General features: G+C 40.7%; 1 protein-coding gene across 4 annotated transcripts in view; it reads right to left on the bottom strand.

Annotated features, from left to right (window-relative positions):
- The window catches only part of XPO4 (exportin 4), a 123,375-nt gene that overhangs the window by 5,306 nt on the left and 98,991 nt on the right, over nucleotides 1-19,078 (bottom strand). For all 4 annotated transcript variants that reach the window (XM_058690189.1, XM_058690179.1, XM_058690201.1 and 1 more), the window contains 9 exons: nucleotides 13,845-14,004; nucleotides 13,196-13,365; nucleotides 11,169-11,343; nucleotides 8,305-8,598; nucleotides 7,076-7,256; nucleotides 5,569-5,687; nucleotides 3,935-4,065; nucleotides 3,278-3,395; nucleotides 2,760-2,852 (listed from right to left, as the gene is read on the bottom strand). In XM_058690189.1, the coding sequence (XP_058546172.1) occupies nucleotides 2,760-2,852; nucleotides 3,278-3,395; nucleotides 3,935-4,065; nucleotides 5,569-5,687; nucleotides 7,076-7,256; nucleotides 8,305-8,598; nucleotides 11,169-11,343; nucleotides 13,196-13,365; nucleotides 13,845-14,004 (1,441 nt within the window). The remainder of the gene's footprint in view (nucleotides 1-2,759; nucleotides 2,853-3,277; nucleotides 3,396-3,934; nucleotides 4,066-5,568; nucleotides 5,688-7,075; nucleotides 7,257-8,304; nucleotides 8,599-11,168; nucleotides 11,344-13,195; nucleotides 13,366-13,844; nucleotides 14,005-19,078) is intronic.

Genomic DNA, 19,078 nt, shown 5'->3' with positions numbered 1-19,078 from the left:
CGGGGGAGGGGCAGAGAGAGAGGGAGACACAGAATCGGAAGCAGGCTCCAGGCTCTGAGCCATCAGCCCAGAGCCCGACGCGGGGCTCGAACTCACGGTCTGTGAGATCGTGACCTGAGCTGAAGTCGGACGCTTAACCGACTGAGCCACCCAGGCGCCCCTGTTTATTCATTTTTGAAAGACAGAGAGAGACAGAGCACAAGCAGGGGGTGGGGCGGAGAGAGAGGGGGACACAGAATCTGAAGCAGGCTGCAGGCTCCAGGCTCCGAGCTGTCAGCACAGAGCCCGACGCAGGGCTCGAACTCACGAACCACAAGATCATGACCTGAGCCGAAGTTGGATGCTCAACCAACTGAGCCACCCAGGCGCCCCCACAATAGCTCTTTTTACTGATTAATATTCACTGAAAGTTCACTCTATTCCAGGTACTGTTCCAGCCTTTTACATTAGTAACTCACTTTTTATAACAATCCTATGAACAGCGGTACAAAAAGTACTGTTATTCTCCTGATTCACAGATGGAAGTACGTACATATAGTGAAATTAACATGTCTAAGATCACACTTTCTTTTTTTTAATCTTTATTTATTTACTTTGAGAAAATAAGCATGTCAGGGAGGGGCAGAGAGACAGAGAGGGAGAGAGAGAATCCCAAACAAGCCCCACACTCAGGGCAGAGCCCGACACGGGGCTTGATCCCATGACTGTGAGATTATGACCTGAGCCAAAATCAGGACTCAGACACATAACCAACTGAGCCACCCAGGCAGCCCAAGATCACACTGCTTTTAAGCAAGAATCCAGGCTGCTTGGCTCCTGAAGCCATGTGATTACCAAGTTTGTTGTGTTGTCTCCTCTCCATTTTTCAACCACATTATTCATATTTATTTTGCATTTTATGCATAGTCTAAGTCTGCAACCTGATTTCCCAGGGCTTTCTATAAGCACCCTGTCCACACAGCTCTGAGGACAGCAGACCCGTACAAGGCAGACAGGAGCTGTCTGGGAGGGGGTGGCACAGGGGGAGGGGGTGGCACAGGGGGAGGGGTATATTTCAGTCCTTTCTCAAGGTGAAGGTGCAGATGTACCTGCAAACCAGTACTGGACTCAGTGGCTCTGGGAGAAAGGGCAGGAAAAGGAACCTAATAAATATAGGAGCATGGGGGGGGGGGGGGGGGGAAGATATGTAGTGCTTCTACTTTTAATGCCCCTTGTAATAAAGCCTTTTACAGAAGAGAGGGTGTGTGGTTAAGGAACATTCAACCAAAACAGCTTTCTAAGATAAGCTCTCTTGAAAAACAAACGAACAAACAACAAAAACTGGTCTGACACTATTTTTCATTAGCTTCTTGGGATATCATAATGGACCAAAGGGTGAAATGAAATATTAATTGCATTTGGAAAAGAAGAATAAGGCACTGGATGCAATCCCTGACCCACAACACAAGCAGGGAACCAGGGTGGCCACCCTAAATGCCCTATCCAAGAGACATACCTACTCACAGAAGAGTAAGTATAAACTCCAAATCATTTCCCTATTCAAAAGACATGGTGGTCCCTCTGGGACCAGACCAGCAGATCTCATGCTAGCCAAACCTAACGCCTTGCTCTCTTTTTTACAATGTGTGAATATGTTGTTGTTGTTGTTGTTGTTGTTGTTTAAAGGCATCTGGAATGCAATGGCTTATACATATGGGGACAAGACATCTATCTTCCTAGCAAGCAACAAAGAAGTAGAATGACACAGAAAGCCCACAGACCTCAGATGGGCACCATGTGCAGAGAGGACAGCAAGAACTCAAGCCCCAGAGTACCTTCAGCTTGGAGCGTAGATGGTATAGGAAGTCTACAGGAAGGGAATCTTTAAGTTGTATGAAAAGGCCTCAAAATCCTATCTTTCTTTAAAAAGGTAAATAAAATCAAGCCCTGAGTGCCACTCACAGCAAATGCACTGGACTCTATGTACTTTGAGGGAAAAAAAAGGCAAAGCACTTAACAAAAGTCAATTGCTTAGTCACGCTGGGACGTGTGCATGTGCTGGGGGGTGGGGAGACCAAAAATTGGGGAAAGGAGTGTTGGGAAACTGGGGCAGCTGATGATCTAATATGGTTCTTCTCATACACTTGATGGGCACCTACTCTACCCGAATAGGGAAGGGACAGGTGAGCTAGCGTCACTTTTCTCCCATAACGTTAACCCCAAACAGTGAGTGCGTGCTTCCGAGTCTTTAAAGGCTCAACAAAATAAATTGAAACAATACCCTCCTTTCCGTAGTATAATATGAAGCAACACACTTTCCCTACCACGACAGGAAATAATATGCTGTTGATTTCTGCACTTTCTCGAGGCAGATCCTCTGGGTCCCCAGTCTTCTTCGTCTGGTCTCCCTTACAAAACTGTGAGTTCCTCAAGGACAGAAACTGTGCCTCTACTATTCTTTCATGTTAATTCTTGGTTCCAAGCACACTTGTTTACGAGGACAAGCTTTAGGGCAGTGATCAATGCAAAGGATGATTCAGAACAGGGGAGAAGGGAAAGTAAGTGCTTATTCACTGACAAACGGCTTGTCAAAAGAGCTAATGTGGAAATGAAGAGATACGCCCTCACTGAAAGCAACTGAAGCACTGAGTCACAGATTCTCTAAGAACTGGGAGTATCAAAGGCCCACTATCTGCACAAACAATCTCCTTGCTGGAAGAAAAAAAAAAAAAAAAAAAAAAAAAGGGAAGAGACCCAACGAAGAGACTTATGTCCAGTACCTGATGCAAGCACACCAACGTGTAGAAAGCTTCACCGGCTGCAGTGGTCATCTCTGTGTTGTGCTTTTGCAAAACCAGCATATCAAAAACCAGCTGAAAGGACATAATACAAAACCTCTAAATAAAAATACATGATGATCATACAATCTCCCATCCTGTGTCTAATCCAAAAAAGACAAAGAGGGGTGGTAGTTGCTCTTATCTATTAAATAAGTCTGAAAATGGAAGAAAAAAGCTTTTTAAAGACCCAAGGATTTATAATAACAGAGGTTATTCCTTGCTGTGACATGTGCCACCATAAATGACCAGACTGTTACATTTGCCACGTCAGGTTTCAAGAACACACAAGTGGAGAATAAGGTGTCCAGGGAACTGATCTCCAGAAAAGCACAATGAACAGAAAGTAATTCTTTCCTGCCCTCTGAATGACGTAAGCGTTTCCTCATTCGAATGAAGATTTACAGGCACGAACTGTACTAAAGCAGACGGTTTGACGGCATGCCAGCCGAACATCTTACCTTTAGAAAGTGCCGTGTTGCTAGAAAAAGTGGTGAATCTGTTTCCTGTGCTTTTGCACACTGCTCAGCTAATGGCGTCAAAGCTTCCAGGCAAAGCTGGCAAACTTCCGAACTCATTCTGATCATGTAGGTCAAGGAACAGACTAGGTGTATTTAACTTATAAAAGATTCAAAAATCATGGCTATTATCAAATTCTAGGAATGACCACAGTTAAGTGAGTACCCTAGTGTGCAATATGTCTTTACGGGGTTGCGAGCTACACGACAAAAGGTTTCCAGTGTTTCGGAGAGGGTCTCGGACTGTAGATTTCTAATGTGTTTCTGATCATGAGCACACAACTGATAAAAAGCCTTATTATTCTCTACTACCGGGCAGCTGAGATCAGAGACTCAACAACAGTCGATGGCATTACTAATTGGGGCTTTTAATGAAAGAGTGACTTTGGGACCAGGCACCAAAAGCCTTTGGGATTGACCTGTGAAAGGAGGACAAGATGAGGTGAACTAATAAGAGAAACACACAATTAGGGCTGTTAGACGACAGCTTTCTTACGAAATAAAACACAAAGGAAAATTTAAAAATACAAGTTTTTAAAACTTTGGGAGATTTTTTTCCCCCCAAGGGATAAATGATAATGATGTTCATTTAAAGGATATGATGTCATGCCTAGTTCTAGAGAGTACATCAGACTTTTAAAAAGATCTTCAGGAAGCTGTGGTATTTTTTCAGGAAAAATCTCACAGATAAATGTGATTAATTTGTAGTACTGATTACAAAGGGTTGGAAACTGAAAAAGAAATATTAAATATTTAGATGCTTAATGATATCTAATTTCTATTTTCATTAATGCAATAAAATAAATAACCAATAAACTTGTAAATATAATGATTTCTCTTAAAAGAATCAAGATATATAGAAAACATAAAGATCTAATTAAATATAAAAATATGTTTCAATAAAGGAAATATTTTAGTAACATGAAAATAATGTACAGTAGAAGCAATTATCTTCTGGACAGTTAATAAAAGCTACTGCCAATTCCAGACAGTCTTGTTTACCTTGAAAAAGTAGACAAAGCAGCCAAATTTCAAATAATCAAATGACCTATAATTAAAACCCTTTTGCAAATGTGTTTATTTGATTTCCAGCATGTTAGAAAAATACAAGAAGGTAATACAGATTAGGATTATGCATGAAATAAAGTATTCACTTCTTCACACTTCTAAAAATTGGTTGGACAGTCCTGGAAAACTGAAGTAAAAAGTAGGCAATCTACAGTTTAGCAATTCTTAAGAAAATACACATCTAAATGTGTAATGGTTTACTTGATGAGAACCCCCCCGCCCCCCGCAACCAAACCAAAAAACCCTAAAAGAAAGCAATATACAGAGCTTACGAAACTTCCCCATCCAACTGGTGGCCACATGAACACTCAGCTCACGGGTCACCAATCATCTCCCAAAGACACTGCTCAAGGAGAGACACATGTGGTCCCCGCCCACTCTGTGGGAATCTGACAGCACCTCCTACTCCTCAATGCAACTTCTAACCACTTCTCAACCGCTATTTTCTTCCTTCCCACGACCGACCTCTCTTTCCCTCTCCCACTCTACCTCGTTCGTGTTCCACACACATGCGCACGCACACACCTCCCTCTTCCTTCCCAGCCATGTCTTTGTCCCCACCCTCACCCTCTGTGACAACTCACGAAAGAGACTCCCTTCTTCTGTGGTACCAAAGGAGGAAGAAAGGGCAGCCTCGTCACCACCACACCCTCAATACTGACTGATGACCCCGAGACAGGACGTCGTCAGAATGCACACAAATTTAAAAACCGTCAGTCTTGGTTTCTTACCATCCCATTTCTACATGGGGTTGCTGGAAAATGCCTTCTGCTGCTCAATCCTTAAAATCAGAGAATGATGTTCAAAAGCATAAGTGGAATACACCTAAACATATAACTTAATTTGCTCAATGACAAATGAGGGAATCAAAACTGCTAACGTCAGAATTCAGTTTCTAAAAGAACCAGTTTTTTTTTCTGTCACTAATTATCAGTGAAGACAGGACTCTGGGGCAGGATTAAATGAGGGCATGAACCACGTACTGAGCTGCATGCGCGAGTATAAATGACACACAATGGGAACCAGAACCTCTGATTTTCGTGTGTACTTAACAGATAAGCAGGTACTTCTACCTCCTTAATTAAATCAGAGGTATATTCTTGTCTACAACATCTTTGAACTCCGAGCAGACAGTTGGGGTTTTCACATTCACTGTCTTCAATTACCTTCAAAAGATCTTGTGACATCAGGGGCAGAATGAGGTTCACTCCATACAGAACAACATCAGCCGCGGACACAGACCTGTTTGCCGCCTGCCCTGGCTCATGTCCTCTGAACACCTCATCTATTAAGACAAAAAGGTAGTCTCAGAATTGCAACATCAATAAACCTACAGAGTTACACGTATTCCCATCTTTGTGAGAAAGTAACAAAAGATTAAGACCCCTAAGCCAAACTATATCTATGAGTGGACATCTGATCAATCTGGCCCTGGGTCATCCCTTTGTATTTCATTTGTCAGGGTCTCTGATGCAGTATTCCGTGTTCACATTATTATTCTACAACGATGGAAACTAACGCTTCATGTTTTAAAAAGTAGAATCGAATCTACTGACAAGGAAGTTATACTGTGAGTTAAATAATTTCCACAGTAATACTTATTTTATCTATTAGGTGTGTGAAATTTTTCTATGCTGAAGAGGAATGGGGGAAAACAAATTAAAATGTTACAGAAGATGGTAGTTAAAAATAACTACCAATATTAAAAAGGCTTATTATCCTTAATCCATATAAAATGCATATAAATTAAGAATCCTCCTAAGACCTAAATAGGTAAATGAGGAAAATCCACAAACATCTATCAAACCCAAAGCCTAATGAAAAACAGTTCACTGCAATCATTAATGAAATAATGGAGTTAAAAAAAAATTTTTTTTAACATTTATTTATTATTGAGAGACAGAGGGAGATAGAGTACGAGCAGGGGAGGGGCAGAGAGAGGAGGAAACACAGAAACTGAAGCAGGCTCTAGGCTCTGAGCGGTCAGCACAGAGCCCGACGCAGGGCTCGAACTCACAAACCATGAGATCATGACCTGAGCCCAAGTCAGACACTTAACCAACTGAGCCACCCAGGCACCCTGAAGCAATGAAAATTTTTAATGAATACTTAAAAAAAATTTTTTTTCAATGTTTATTTATTTTTGAGGGACAGAGACAGAGCATGAGTGGGGGAAGGCAGAGAGAGAGAGAGACACAGAATTGGAAACAGGCTCCAGGCTCTGAGCTATTAGCACAGAGCCCGATGCGGGGCTCAAACTCACAAACCGAGAGATCACGACCTGAGCCGAAGTCAGAAGCTTAACCGACTGAGCCACCCAGACGCCCCTTTAATGAATACTTCTGATTCATTACATTAAAAATGACTTTTAAATGATAACATTTAAACTTTTTAACGTTCATTTATTTTGAGAAAGAGAAGGAGAGAGTGTGTGACTGCGCATGAAGAGAGAGAGAGAGAGAGAGAGAGAGAGAGAGACAGAATCCCAAAAGCCGGCATGCGCTGGGAGTGGAAACCTACGTGGGGTCTGTCTCATAAAGGTGGGAGCCGGACGCTTAACTGACTGAGCAACCGAGGCGACCCCCCCTTTATTTATTTACTTAGTTTTATCTTCCTTTGCTTTACAAAAAAGATAATTAAAATGAAATTTAAAACCCTCACACCTCACCTTACCTGTATCGCTAAAATCTATGAATTCTTTTGACAGAAGGTTAGTGAGAAGTTCCATGATGAGAAGCAGGTCTTGGTACTGTTCTTCCTCTGCTGTAACATCTATTCTTTGCCGCCCCAAGTTATTCTTAGAATATACTTGCAGCAAAGTAAGGCAGGCTTCATACAGGTTCATAGCTTTGGACTGTAAGAGAACATGCATAAATCATACTTAGTTGGGAAAAAATATCAACCCTAAAAGAAACTTGAAATTATAATCTAATAAATTTACTCTGGATCCCAACAGTAGCTCAAACACTTGTTTGAAACTCTTATAAAACATTAAGAAAAATGAAACAGCATGCATTAAAGATTGCAGTTATGTTTTAAAAATTAGCAGTTTTCTAACAAAATTTGACATCCATTTTTTTTGTTCACTTGATAATACATACTAGAGAGATAGTAAGATTTTGGCAACAGAACTGTTTTACTTCTGCTATTTACCTCTGTGTATACTATTTATTATTTTCAGATTTAATAGAACTGTTTAACTTGCAAAAGCACAGTGTACCAAACCATGGTCTTAAAAATATCAGAATGGCAACGGCCTGCCCTCTCAGTCATGCATCTATGGCTACATTTGTAACATTTACAAAATAACCTTACTTATGAGCAAGTGCCTTTGATCTAACAGCAACAACAACAAAAATTTACAACTCAGGAACCCACATGAAATGATTTAAAACAAGATTTACGCTAATCTACAGACAAATACAAATATATTCCTTTAAGGCAGTTTTAAAACAGCTTTCTAAATGATTTCTAAACAGTGTAAAAAGTGTACCTGTGGTTACTGATTGTAAAAGAATTTAGCTTGTCTAAATTATCCATTTGATTTATAAAGCAAAGATACAAACTGTCATTTAAAATTTTAAGCCTCAAGAGTTTCAACAGACAGAAATTGGTTAAATTTTTCTACTATTTGTCTTATCAAACACGCCTCGTTTGGATGGCTTTGACTGAATAAAATACTATATCTCAAAGAAATTTCTGGTTTTACCAACAGTTTTAGGTCAGCGTTGACTTTCCTTCAATAAGCCTTCCCCTGGATTTTGAGTTCTTTTGAAACGTTCTGAAGTCTTTTTGAAAACTCCTTTGGATAATCTTCACAGAATTTAAAGGGAAGTGTCTGTTACTTTGTTAATACTTTCAGGAGTTCTAATCCGAAAGAGGAACAATTAGAAAGTGCTTACCTCTCCAAGATAGCATATCTGTTTATGTGCAACTTCCACAAAAACTTCTATTATGAGATTGACGGTCTCTGGGGTATTTTTGTAAACTTCCATCAATCCAATGCAATTGGTAAGGAAGTCCATCAAAAAATTAAAAAGAATTGCTACGTTGTCAATCTGGGTAGCCTCTGCAATGCCACACAGGGCCTCCAGCGTGGCCGTGATCTCCTGCTTGACTTCCTCCTGCTGGCACATCTGCTGGAAGTTTTCTTGGTTTATCACTCTTAAGAATCGCTGCTGAAGTGGCTGAAGGACCTGTCGAGTTAAAGCATCATTCTTCTAAAAGCTTAACGCCCACGATCCGTCTCTTTCAGCTTTACTCCCTCAACCTGGAGATGTCCCTTCTAGAACATTTCTGAAAGCACCGGAAACAATGATCGCAACTACATGCTACGCTCCCCATCACGAAGGGACGCGTAACTTCTAACCTACAGAAAGAACGGAACACACAGTAGACTGGTCCTCAGGGAAATGGAAATCAAAACCACAAGGCGACATCACCTCAGGTCTTTCAGGATGACCACCATCAAAAAGACGAGACAGAAAGGCTGGCAAGGATGTGGAGAAAAGGGGACCCCTGTGCACTGTTAGTGGGGGTTGTCAACTGGGGCAGCCGCTAAGGAAAACAGTAAGGAGGACCCTCAAAAAATTAAAAACAGAGTTGCCATACGACCCAGTAATTCCACTGCTGGGAATATATCCAAAGGAAACCAAGACGGCACTTGATCAGAGACGTCTGCACCCCCATGTTCACTGAATCATTATTTGCAATGGCCGAGACATGAAAAAAACCTGAACGTCCATCCGTGGATGAACGGAAGGAGTTGTGATACATATGCAATCACACAGTTAGCCATACAAAATGAGGAAATCCTACCATTTGTGACCACACGGATGAACCTTGAGGGTACACGTTAAGTAAGTCTGACAAAGAAAGACAAATACCATATGATCTTACTTAGATGAGGAATTTTAATACAATAAAATAATAAAATAACAAAACAAACAAAAAATCCTAACTCTCAGAAAAAGATCTGTAGTTGCTACAGGTGGGGGTGGGGGGAGGTGGGAAAAGGGGGATTTGAACTTCCAGCTGTAAGATAAATAAGTACTGGGAGTGTCACGTATAACATGGTGACTATAGGTAAACACTGCTGTATGACAGATGGGAAAACTGTTAAAAGAGTAGATCCTCAGAGTTCTCATCACAAGAAAAAAATTTTCTTTTGTTGTTTCTTTTCATTGTACTTATAGGAGATCTTGGATGTTGACTAAAGTTCTTGCGGTAATCACTTCATAATATATGTAAGTCAAACCACTATGCTGTACACGTTTTGAACTTGCATAGTGATGCATGTCAATTACCTCCATAAAAGTGGAAAAAGTATTATTTATGGAAAAGCGAATCAGCACATGTTATCACCTCACTTTCTAAAGTAATTTAGGTTCCAAAAACCACAAGTCACGGAACATGACTTAGTCAATGCCATTCACAGAATTCTGTCACTATCATCATCTCTTTCCAGGGGATTAACCTCCCCCCTCAAAAAGATGAAATTTAAGTCTCCAAAGGGTCAGAGAGTAAGTATCAACTTTGGAGAATATGTCAACTCTGGCCCAACTCTCCAATTACAATTTAGTACAGAAGCAGCCATAGGTAAAATATAAACAATTGAACATGAGTGTGTTTCCATAAAACTTTACTTAGAGAGAGAGAGAGAGACAGCAGGCTGATTTTGGTCCGTGGGCTCCAATTTGCCAAGCCCTGTTCTACATTCAGCTCTGGACTGTTTTTCTCCTTTCCAATTTCTCTTGGCATAGAGTATAACTTCAGAAAATCAGTTGTGTCCTGAGTGAATATGCATATTCATGAAGATATCTTCATTCTAAAGCTATTCATATGATAATACAATTGTTTAAACTAGAAATATATGGTCAGCCTGGTTTTCTTCTGGTCTGAAGTCACAGATGACTGCCAAATTCTGTTACTGTGTCCCTTCTCAGACATTAAGAGCACTCTAGTCACAAGGATTATAGGCCAGCCACCTATACTGATACCTCTTGGTTCCTGACTTAAAGCTAATTTACATAATGCAATGTGTTCACAGTGGTTATTGGTTGATTATGCATATCCCCCCCCACCTTGCAACTGATACGTTGAAGTCCAACTCTCTAGTACCTGACAATGTGGCCTTATTTGGAAACAGGGCTGTTGCAGATATAATTAAATTGAGTTCATTAGGGTGGACCGCTGATCCAACGACTGGTATCTTTACAGCAAAATGCACACATGGAGAATGTCATGTGAAGATGAGATTATGGTGATGCTTCTACAGCCTAAGAACGCTAAAGCCTACCAGTCAACCGCCAGCAATTTGGCAAGAAGCCTGGAACAGATTCTCCTGCATAGCCTTCAAAAGGAACCAACCTACCAACGCCCAGACCTTGGCTCCAAGACAAGACGTTTCTGTTGTTTGCTCCACTAAGTTTCTGGCACTCTGTGACAGCAGCCTTAGCAAACTAATAATAATAATTTGCACCTCCTCGTTCAACAGAAGCGGACATTTCACGGATTCTTTAGGCTCTCATTTGACCTGTGGGCCAAAATGTGCCCATGCTACAGAACGTTGGACAAAGTCATCACATATGCGGATATGGACAAATTATAAGATGGTATTTGTAAAATAATAAGCTTCAACCTATTCCATTATAAAGGGGAAAACATTAGAGAAGGTATGACTGAAATGTTTGTCTCCACAGAGTATTTTATGCCACCACACAGGGTAAAGCATAAGAAGGTCGATCCAAATAAAGGAAACTGTTACCTCTGTCCAATACTGCTGTTTGGTTTCTGTGTCCATATGTGCAAAACCGCCCAAGACAAGAGCCTTCATCAGTGTCCTCTGCACGGGACTTGACAGGAAGTTCAGAGGTGGGCTTCGACTTGCAAACTGCTTGGCTAAGTTCCACCAGTTTTCACACTGAATCACTAAGTTTGCTCTAGAAGCCGAAGTAACAAAACAAAAGACATATTACTTTACATTGCGTGTATACCGAGTAAACAAAAATGGAAGGTAACTGAATTTAATTAGTTTAAAAAAAAAATTTTTTTTAACGTTTATTTTTGAGACAGAGAGAGACGGAGCATGAACGGGGGAGGGTCAGAGAGAGGGAGACACAGAATCCGAAGCAGGCTCCAGGCTCCGAGCTGTCGGCACAGAGCCCGACGAGGGGCCCGAACTCATGAACCGCGAGATCGTGACCTGAGCCAAAGTCGGCCGCTTAACCGACTGAGCCACCCAGGCGCCCCTAATTAGTTTTTAAAGTATAGTATATAGTAAACTGATATAAACTTTGGAGTCACACAAGTCTGTACTGAAATCCCATTAGTTGTTTGACAATGTAAAATTTATTTACTCTCTTATTTAGTTACCAGATCCGTAAAACAGGGTAACAACAGTAATAACAGCGTTAACTCTCATGGCTGATACGAGAGTTAACTATATTGTAACTATAACTAAATAGTTACAATAAAATTAAATAAAATACTATATACGAAATGCTTGAAACAGTACAGTAAATTACAAGAACTCAATAAATAACAGTCAATGCTAAGAGTAATAACAATCACATTCCTATATAGTAAGAAAAATGTTTGGGGGTACCTGGGTGGCTCAGTTGGTTAAGCGTCCGACTTTGGCTCAGGTCATGATCTCACAGTTCGTGAGTTCAAGCCCCACACTGGGCTCTGTGCTAACAACTCAGAGCCTGGAGCCTGCTTCAGATTCTGTGTCTCCCTCCCTCCCTCTCTCTCTGTCCCTCTCCTGTTTGTGGTCTCTCTCTCTCTCTCTCTCTCTCTCTCTCTGTCAAAAATAACAAGAAAGAGGGGACGGGGGGAGAGAGAGAGACACACACACACAGAGAGGGAGGGAGGGAGAGAGGGAGAGAGGAGGAAAAATTTCCAGAGTTTGTTGTAGAAAACACTAAAACTCTTAATTTGCAAAATTATTAAATTATCAAGTTTTTCTCACCTTTATTTTTATTGTTTTTTAGGTTTATTTATTTATTTTGAGAGAGAGAGAGAGAGAGAAAACAAGCAGGGGAGGGGCAGGCGGACACAGAGAGAATCCTAAGCAGGCTCTGTGCTATCAACGTGGAGCCTAATGTGGGACCCGAACTCATGAACCATGAGATCATGACCTGAACCAAAATCAAGAGTCAGACGCTTAACCGACTGAGGCACCCAGGCCCCCCAAGTTTTTCTCATCTTTAAAACAGAATAAGGGGCGCCTGGGTGGCGCAGTCGGTTAAGCGTCCGACTTCAGCCAGGTCACGATCTCGCGGTCTGTGAGTTCGAGCCCCGCGTCAGGCTCTGGGCTGATGGCTCGGAGCCTGGAGCCTGTTTCTGATTCTGTGTCTCCCTCTCTCTCTGCCCCTCCCCCGTTCATGCTCTGTCTCTCTCTGTCCCAAAAATAAAATTAAAAATGTTGAAAAAAAAAAAAATATATAAAACAGAATAATAGGATATCTGAAAAAATTAAATGAGACTACTAAAGTGTATTAAAATGTTTTTAAAACTATAAATTACTAAACACATATGTTTCTCATAAGAGTCTTTGATGCCAAATCCTTGAATAGTCAAAGCAATCCTCAATTGTACCATGAGAAAGCTCTATTTACATTTATAGCAATAATATGATATTGAGTGTGTCTTTTTTTTTTAAACACATTGCTCCAAAATGCAGGGTCTATTTGCATTTAGGACCATGTAACTGTTTGCCACTTGAAAGACCACACACACACACACACACACACACACACACACACAATCAGCCTCCAATAATCACCTTACCTTTCTCTTCTTTCCACCAAAGTGACAAGGAGCTGCACAGTGTCATTTGCAAGGTCCTGCTCACTACTCCACACTGAGAGGTTACTGATGACTTTTTGTAAGAGGTAGCCAATAATCCACTGGGAACCTTCTGTATCTGCTCCAAATGCTGTACTGAATGGCAGACTTATCTTAAAGGAGAAAACAAAAATGTTAAGGTCAGAAAGATCAGCTTAAAAAGAAGTGCACAGAAAAATCAAACTGAAGTTAGCATCTAAATCTGGAGTACCGTTTACTTCGCATCAATTTTATAAACGCATTCACTTCTGGGAGTCCAAAATAAAACCTCCTCCACCCACGGACATCTTCCAATGTGAGTTAACTTTACTCTCATTAACACACTAACATGGTGTCCATACCAAACACAAAGAACGTAAATTAATCCATTCCCACTGGTAATCTATAAATTAATATGGTCAAAATAAGCTGAATCAAATGATGTGCTCTAAGGAAAGTTATTAAAATCGTACATCGTTCACACAGTTCTCTTCAACGTGGAAGATGTTCAGCTCTTAGTTACATCTTGATGAGAAAATCACCAAGAAAAATATTCTCATTTCCACAAGTGTCGAATTCATAAATCCAAACAAAGCCAGTTTTATATTCTGACCTGATCGTATAGTTTCTCATCCACCAGGAGGTAAGTCTTTGCCCAGCGTTTTAGGAACCAAACAATGTCTTTGCCCATTTGAGGGCTTAGGAGGTGAGTGAGGTCTGCTCTTATCGCTCGAGATTCAACCTCTGAAACTCTGAGAACGGCAGATAATAGCCTGTAGGCATAAAAAAGAAGTCGTTTATTCTTCCATTTATTTGGCCGTCTAGTAATATTTGTTTCTGAAAAGTCCTTTTTGTTATGTTTTCAACTCTCTGAACTTAGGCCAGGCTATAACTTGAAATTTTCATCAGCAGGATCAAAGTCCCCGTTCATTGCTGACCCTTCAGAAGCAGGAAACAAGACTCAGTCGTGGGTAGAGACATCCTTCTGTGCAAGTCTCAGCATTACCATCCACAGAGACTTTTCACATTCGAAATGGAGTGATACGTACAAGTAAAAGTTCAGAGTAAAGGCTACATTCTGCAGCCCTTCATCACTACTTCACTCCACGGTTAGCACTGTTTATTTTGATACATTTGTTATTATGGCGGAGGGTCTGGTAACTGACTTATCCAGAATGCTCTGAACATTAAATCTTGCCTCTAAGTTGGACAGTCCTATATACTTCCTAACAAACTTGATTCTTACTGGTATTTTAAAATGCAAGTCTTGCTAAAAAAATTATCCACGTAAGCGTGCATACTGTCCTCTCCTACACTACATAATTCATACGGCTCTGTGCTGTTAATAACAGCATGATATGCAGAGAAGTTAGAAAGTCTTGTTCTGGGGCGGGGGTAGGAGAGAAGAGACTCTGAAGTGATACACGTTTAGCTTGACTTGAGCTAAAAGGCAAGGAGGCTGAGGATAGGTACCCTGCCAAGACCGGAACCCTCATCGCCTGAACTTTGGCTTCTGCTACTTCGCTTTACTGTTCTCAAGATGACTCAAAGTGTCTCCCTGCAATGAAATCTTACACTTCAGTTCTTTGTCCAACTGTATATCTCGAAAGTACTAGATACTATTTATCGCCCTATCCTTTTGAAATAATTTCTCCCCTTGAACCACACAGGTTTTTAAGTTTCTACCCCCAGAACATCCTTTTTCCCTATATAACACCTACTCCCTATACTGCCTACCAGTGCTCAAATTTTCAAAAATTATTTTAGGGTGGATATGAACAAAAATACTCCAGGACCTCACATTACATTTAAGTTAATGTATCAGATTTTTCCCATAAGAATAGTTTGAAATTATATAATCTGCAGCCTATCAGAATTTGAATTAAATAATTACAGTAACTTTCTAAATTTATGCACAGGAATTTAATTATCAGTGTTTTGGTACCCACCATCATCCATTTGAAAAACAAGTTTTTCTTTAACAGTTGGAAACTTAATACATTCTTTTTCTCCTTAAATTTTTATTTCTTTTCCCCACAGGTTATCTTACTGTAAATACATTTTTATAGTCATTTTTATTGATCATACCGCATCCATCTCTGAAACAAATGTCTAGTTATTGAAAAGTCATTTTAAAAATTCCCAGTGACCATAAGACTTGGTTCTAAAATGTGTTTTGGACTTATTAGTATACAATTGAGCGAAGATAACACAAATTTAAATTATTAAACATAGGGGTGCCTCGGGGGCTTGGTCAGTTAAATGTCTGACTTGGGCTCAGGTCACGATCTCGCGGTTTGTGAGTTCGAGCCCTGCGTCAGGCTATGCTGACAGCTCAGAGCCTGGACCTTACTTCGGAGTCTGCGTCTCCCTCTCTCTCTCTGCCCCTCCCCTGCTCGCGCTCCTTCTGTCTCTCTCTCTTTCTCACAAAAAAATAAACATTTAAAAAAGTTAAAAAAAAATTTATTAAACATAAAACTAAAATTCTATGCATTTGTGAATGAGATTAATGTACCAGGATTTTGTTTTTCCAAATTAGTTCATGTATCTGTGAAAAAAAATGGCTAATTAAAAAATAAATTATTTAGGGGCGCCTGGGTGGCGCAGTCGGTTAAGCATCCGACTTCAGCCAGGTCACGATCTCGCGGTCCGTGAGTTCGAGCCCTGCGTCGGGCTCTGGGCTGATGGCTCGGAGCCTGGAGCCTGTTTCCGATTCTGTGTCTCCCTCTCTCTCTGCCCCTTCCCCGTTCATGCTCTGTCTCTCTCTGTCCCAAAAACAAATAAAAAGAGTTGAAAAAAAAATTTTTTTAAATAAATTATTTAAAAAAAATTAGCAGCCATTAAAAAAAAAAAATTATATATATATATATATATATATATATATATATATATAAATTCCTTATTCTTAGAATGAGACAGAGTTGAGCATAATTTGATTTGATTCCTTTTTCATTTTTATAGAAACACTGAGAAAACCTATTCACATAAATGGAAAAAGCAGTTTTAAAATAGCAGGGTTCCTCAATTATTTGAACCTAGTTTTATGCAAAACATCACGAAGATCTACTATCAAAAACTATTTTTAATCATCTCTTAGCTGACAATTTGATTTCTTGAGCATCCCGTAATGCAAAGGGCTGAAAAGCTCCTGACCTGTAAAGTCCGTGTCATCCGCTACTCGGTCATTCACTCCCGACACCACACACACAATTCGGAACCATCGCTTTATCTGGCACCGCACGCTTTTACGCACCTGCCTCTCCGTTACGTTAAGACTCAGAACGAGCAAGAGCTTTGCCTTTCTCTGGCAAAGCAGCGCGGGCTCCTGCGGCCTCACTGCCACAGCCCGTCGGGCGAGCACAATCCCACGGGGCCGCCTCTGACAGAACCTCTCACAGCCACCGGCCTCTTTGCACCCCCACTTTTACCAGTGGAAACGCTTCCTCACCTGCCTGGTCACCCTTTGAATCCACCTTCCACGGCACAACCCTGCTACTACCGTCTGACCGGTCCACCTGCCCATTTCCGACGTTCTTCACCACTTTCATTCCTACCTCAGTCGCCCGATCCCCAGTGCCAACCCTACTTCTCCACCTCCGGAAACGTCTCTCCCCTCCACGTTCACACGTGAGCCACACCACACTTCCTCTTGCTTTAGGCCATGCTCTCCTCCCAGGCCTCGGCCTCTGCTGTTGTCGCTGCCTGGAATCCTCTTCACCTTTTGCTGCATGTTGCAAACTCCTACGCATCCCTCAACTATCTGCCTAAATAAATAAATCTCTCCAAAGCACCCCCTGATCCTTCCCCTGCCAACAGGTTAGGTCAACCCAGGCGCTCCTCTATCCCTCTTACCAGACTCCTGTTGTAGCCTCAGATCCTGGCATATGGGGGAGGTGAAGGAACAACTCAAAACATTTTTGTAATTAAAGTACAGTTGACACACACGTTACATACAAAACATTTTTTAATTGTTGATAATTCCAGTTTCTTTTTTTTTTTTTTAATATTTATTCATTTTTGAGAGAGAGACAGAGTGTGAGCAGGGGAGGGGCAGAGAGAGAGAAAGAAAGAAAGACACAGAATCCGAAGCAGGCTCCAGGCTCCGAGCTGTGAGCACAGAGCCCGATGTGGGGCCTGAACCCACAGACCGTGAGATCATGACCTGAGCCGAAGTTGGACGCCTAACCGACCGAGCCACCCAGCCCCCCGATATTTCCAATTTCTAATCCTACTTTAATTTCTTAAGTATGGTATCTAAACATACTTCATATTTCAGACAGCACTCACAGTTTCCCATACTCTACAAATGAATCTTGAATTACCTTTGCATTCATAAACCAAAAGTCTGCAAAATGAGTCAGAGCTTGTTAGTTTCTCACATCTGCTATTATCACTCTGATTCAGACCACTATCATCTTTCTCTTGGATTACTACAATTAGCCTCTTCATTGGTCTCCCTGCTTCCATTTTTGTCCTCATAGTTTACTCTCAGTGCAGCAGAGGAACCTTTTTGCACAGAAGTTCTGCTCAAACCTTACGACAGCACCCTACTTCATTCAGAGCAAAGGCTAAAGCCTTGATCTGATATCCCTCTGTTTTCCCTCCTATCTTGATCTCCTGACAAAATTCCACCTCATTCTGCTCAACCCACAATGGCAGTTCTTACTATTGCCTGAATATGCCAGACGTGCCACAGGGCCTTAGCATTCCCTGTTCGCTCTGCCTGGAATACTCTTCCCCAGGCCTTCACGGCCTCCCTCACCAACCTCAAGTCTTTGCTGACAAGTCACCTTCCAAATGAAGTCTGTACTGATTACACTACTTAAAATTACACACAGTCCCCGAATCTGCGCTCCAAATCCCCTCACCCTGTTCAGTTTCTTATCTAGAGCACGTAGTCTTCTAACACTATTTTTCCTTCCTTCCTTCCTTTCTTTCCTTCCTTCCTTCCTTCCTTCCTTCCTTCCTCTCATCCGTTCATTATCTTTCCCCTACAAGGAGCTTTAAAGGGGGAATGATTTTTGTCTACTTTGCTCAGTGATGTATCCCAAATGCCTACAACAGTACCTGGTAATTAATTATTTGTCAGAGGATATATTCTTCAAGAAATGTGAACTTTTTTACAAATAAGGAATGTTTCTCTCATACTCCTTTCAATTTCACATTAATTCTTTGGACTTAAAAAAAAAAATAGGGTTTTTTTTTTTTTTTTTGGTTTGTTTTCCAACCCTCCATAGTCTGTGCTCTCAGATACAAAAATATTTTGCTCCCACACTGATACCTTAGACTCGCAAAAATTGAAAAAGCACTGAAAATACAAGGAAAGCATACCTGATGGTACTGCCCAGGCAAGAAATATGACAAAGAATATAATATGACAGCCCTCTGAAATGAGCTGCCTTTGAAATTAACATTCACCATGAATCAAACCAAAGCAAAACCAATGATTTTCACAAGCAATTAACCTAGCGCCTATAGTAATCCCCAAAAGAAGAGATAAAACTTTTTCAAAAATAGAGCATTGATATTTTATTTCAAACAAGAAAATAAAAGAATAAAGGAAATAAATTCCTAAACATTTCCTTGATAGTTCATTAAAAAAAAAAAAATCCTGTTTTCTACTGCACAGGTATAAATGATATCCATCTATTTTTGAATTAAATTAAAAAGATGAAGGGGACAGCACCCTGCTTGAGTTACTGATTCTGCAATTGACAAAAACCAGTGTTATTTCATTATTGGTGTATCTGCCTGCAACTTAACTTTAAAGATACTGAAATTTCAAATGTTGGTTTTAAACCCACTTGTAGGAGGATATTTGGTCTAGGTTTATCCTTCCTTAATTTC

This window comes from Neofelis nebulosa, chromosome 1 (genome assembly GCF_028018385.1).
Source record: "Neofelis nebulosa isolate mNeoNeb1 chromosome 1, mNeoNeb1.pri, whole genome shotgun sequence".
NCBI lineage: Eukaryota > Metazoa > Chordata > Mammalia > Carnivora > Felidae > Neofelis > Neofelis nebulosa.
Note: the sequence above shows the minus strand (reverse complement) of the source record. Positions and strands in the feature narration are given on the sequence as shown.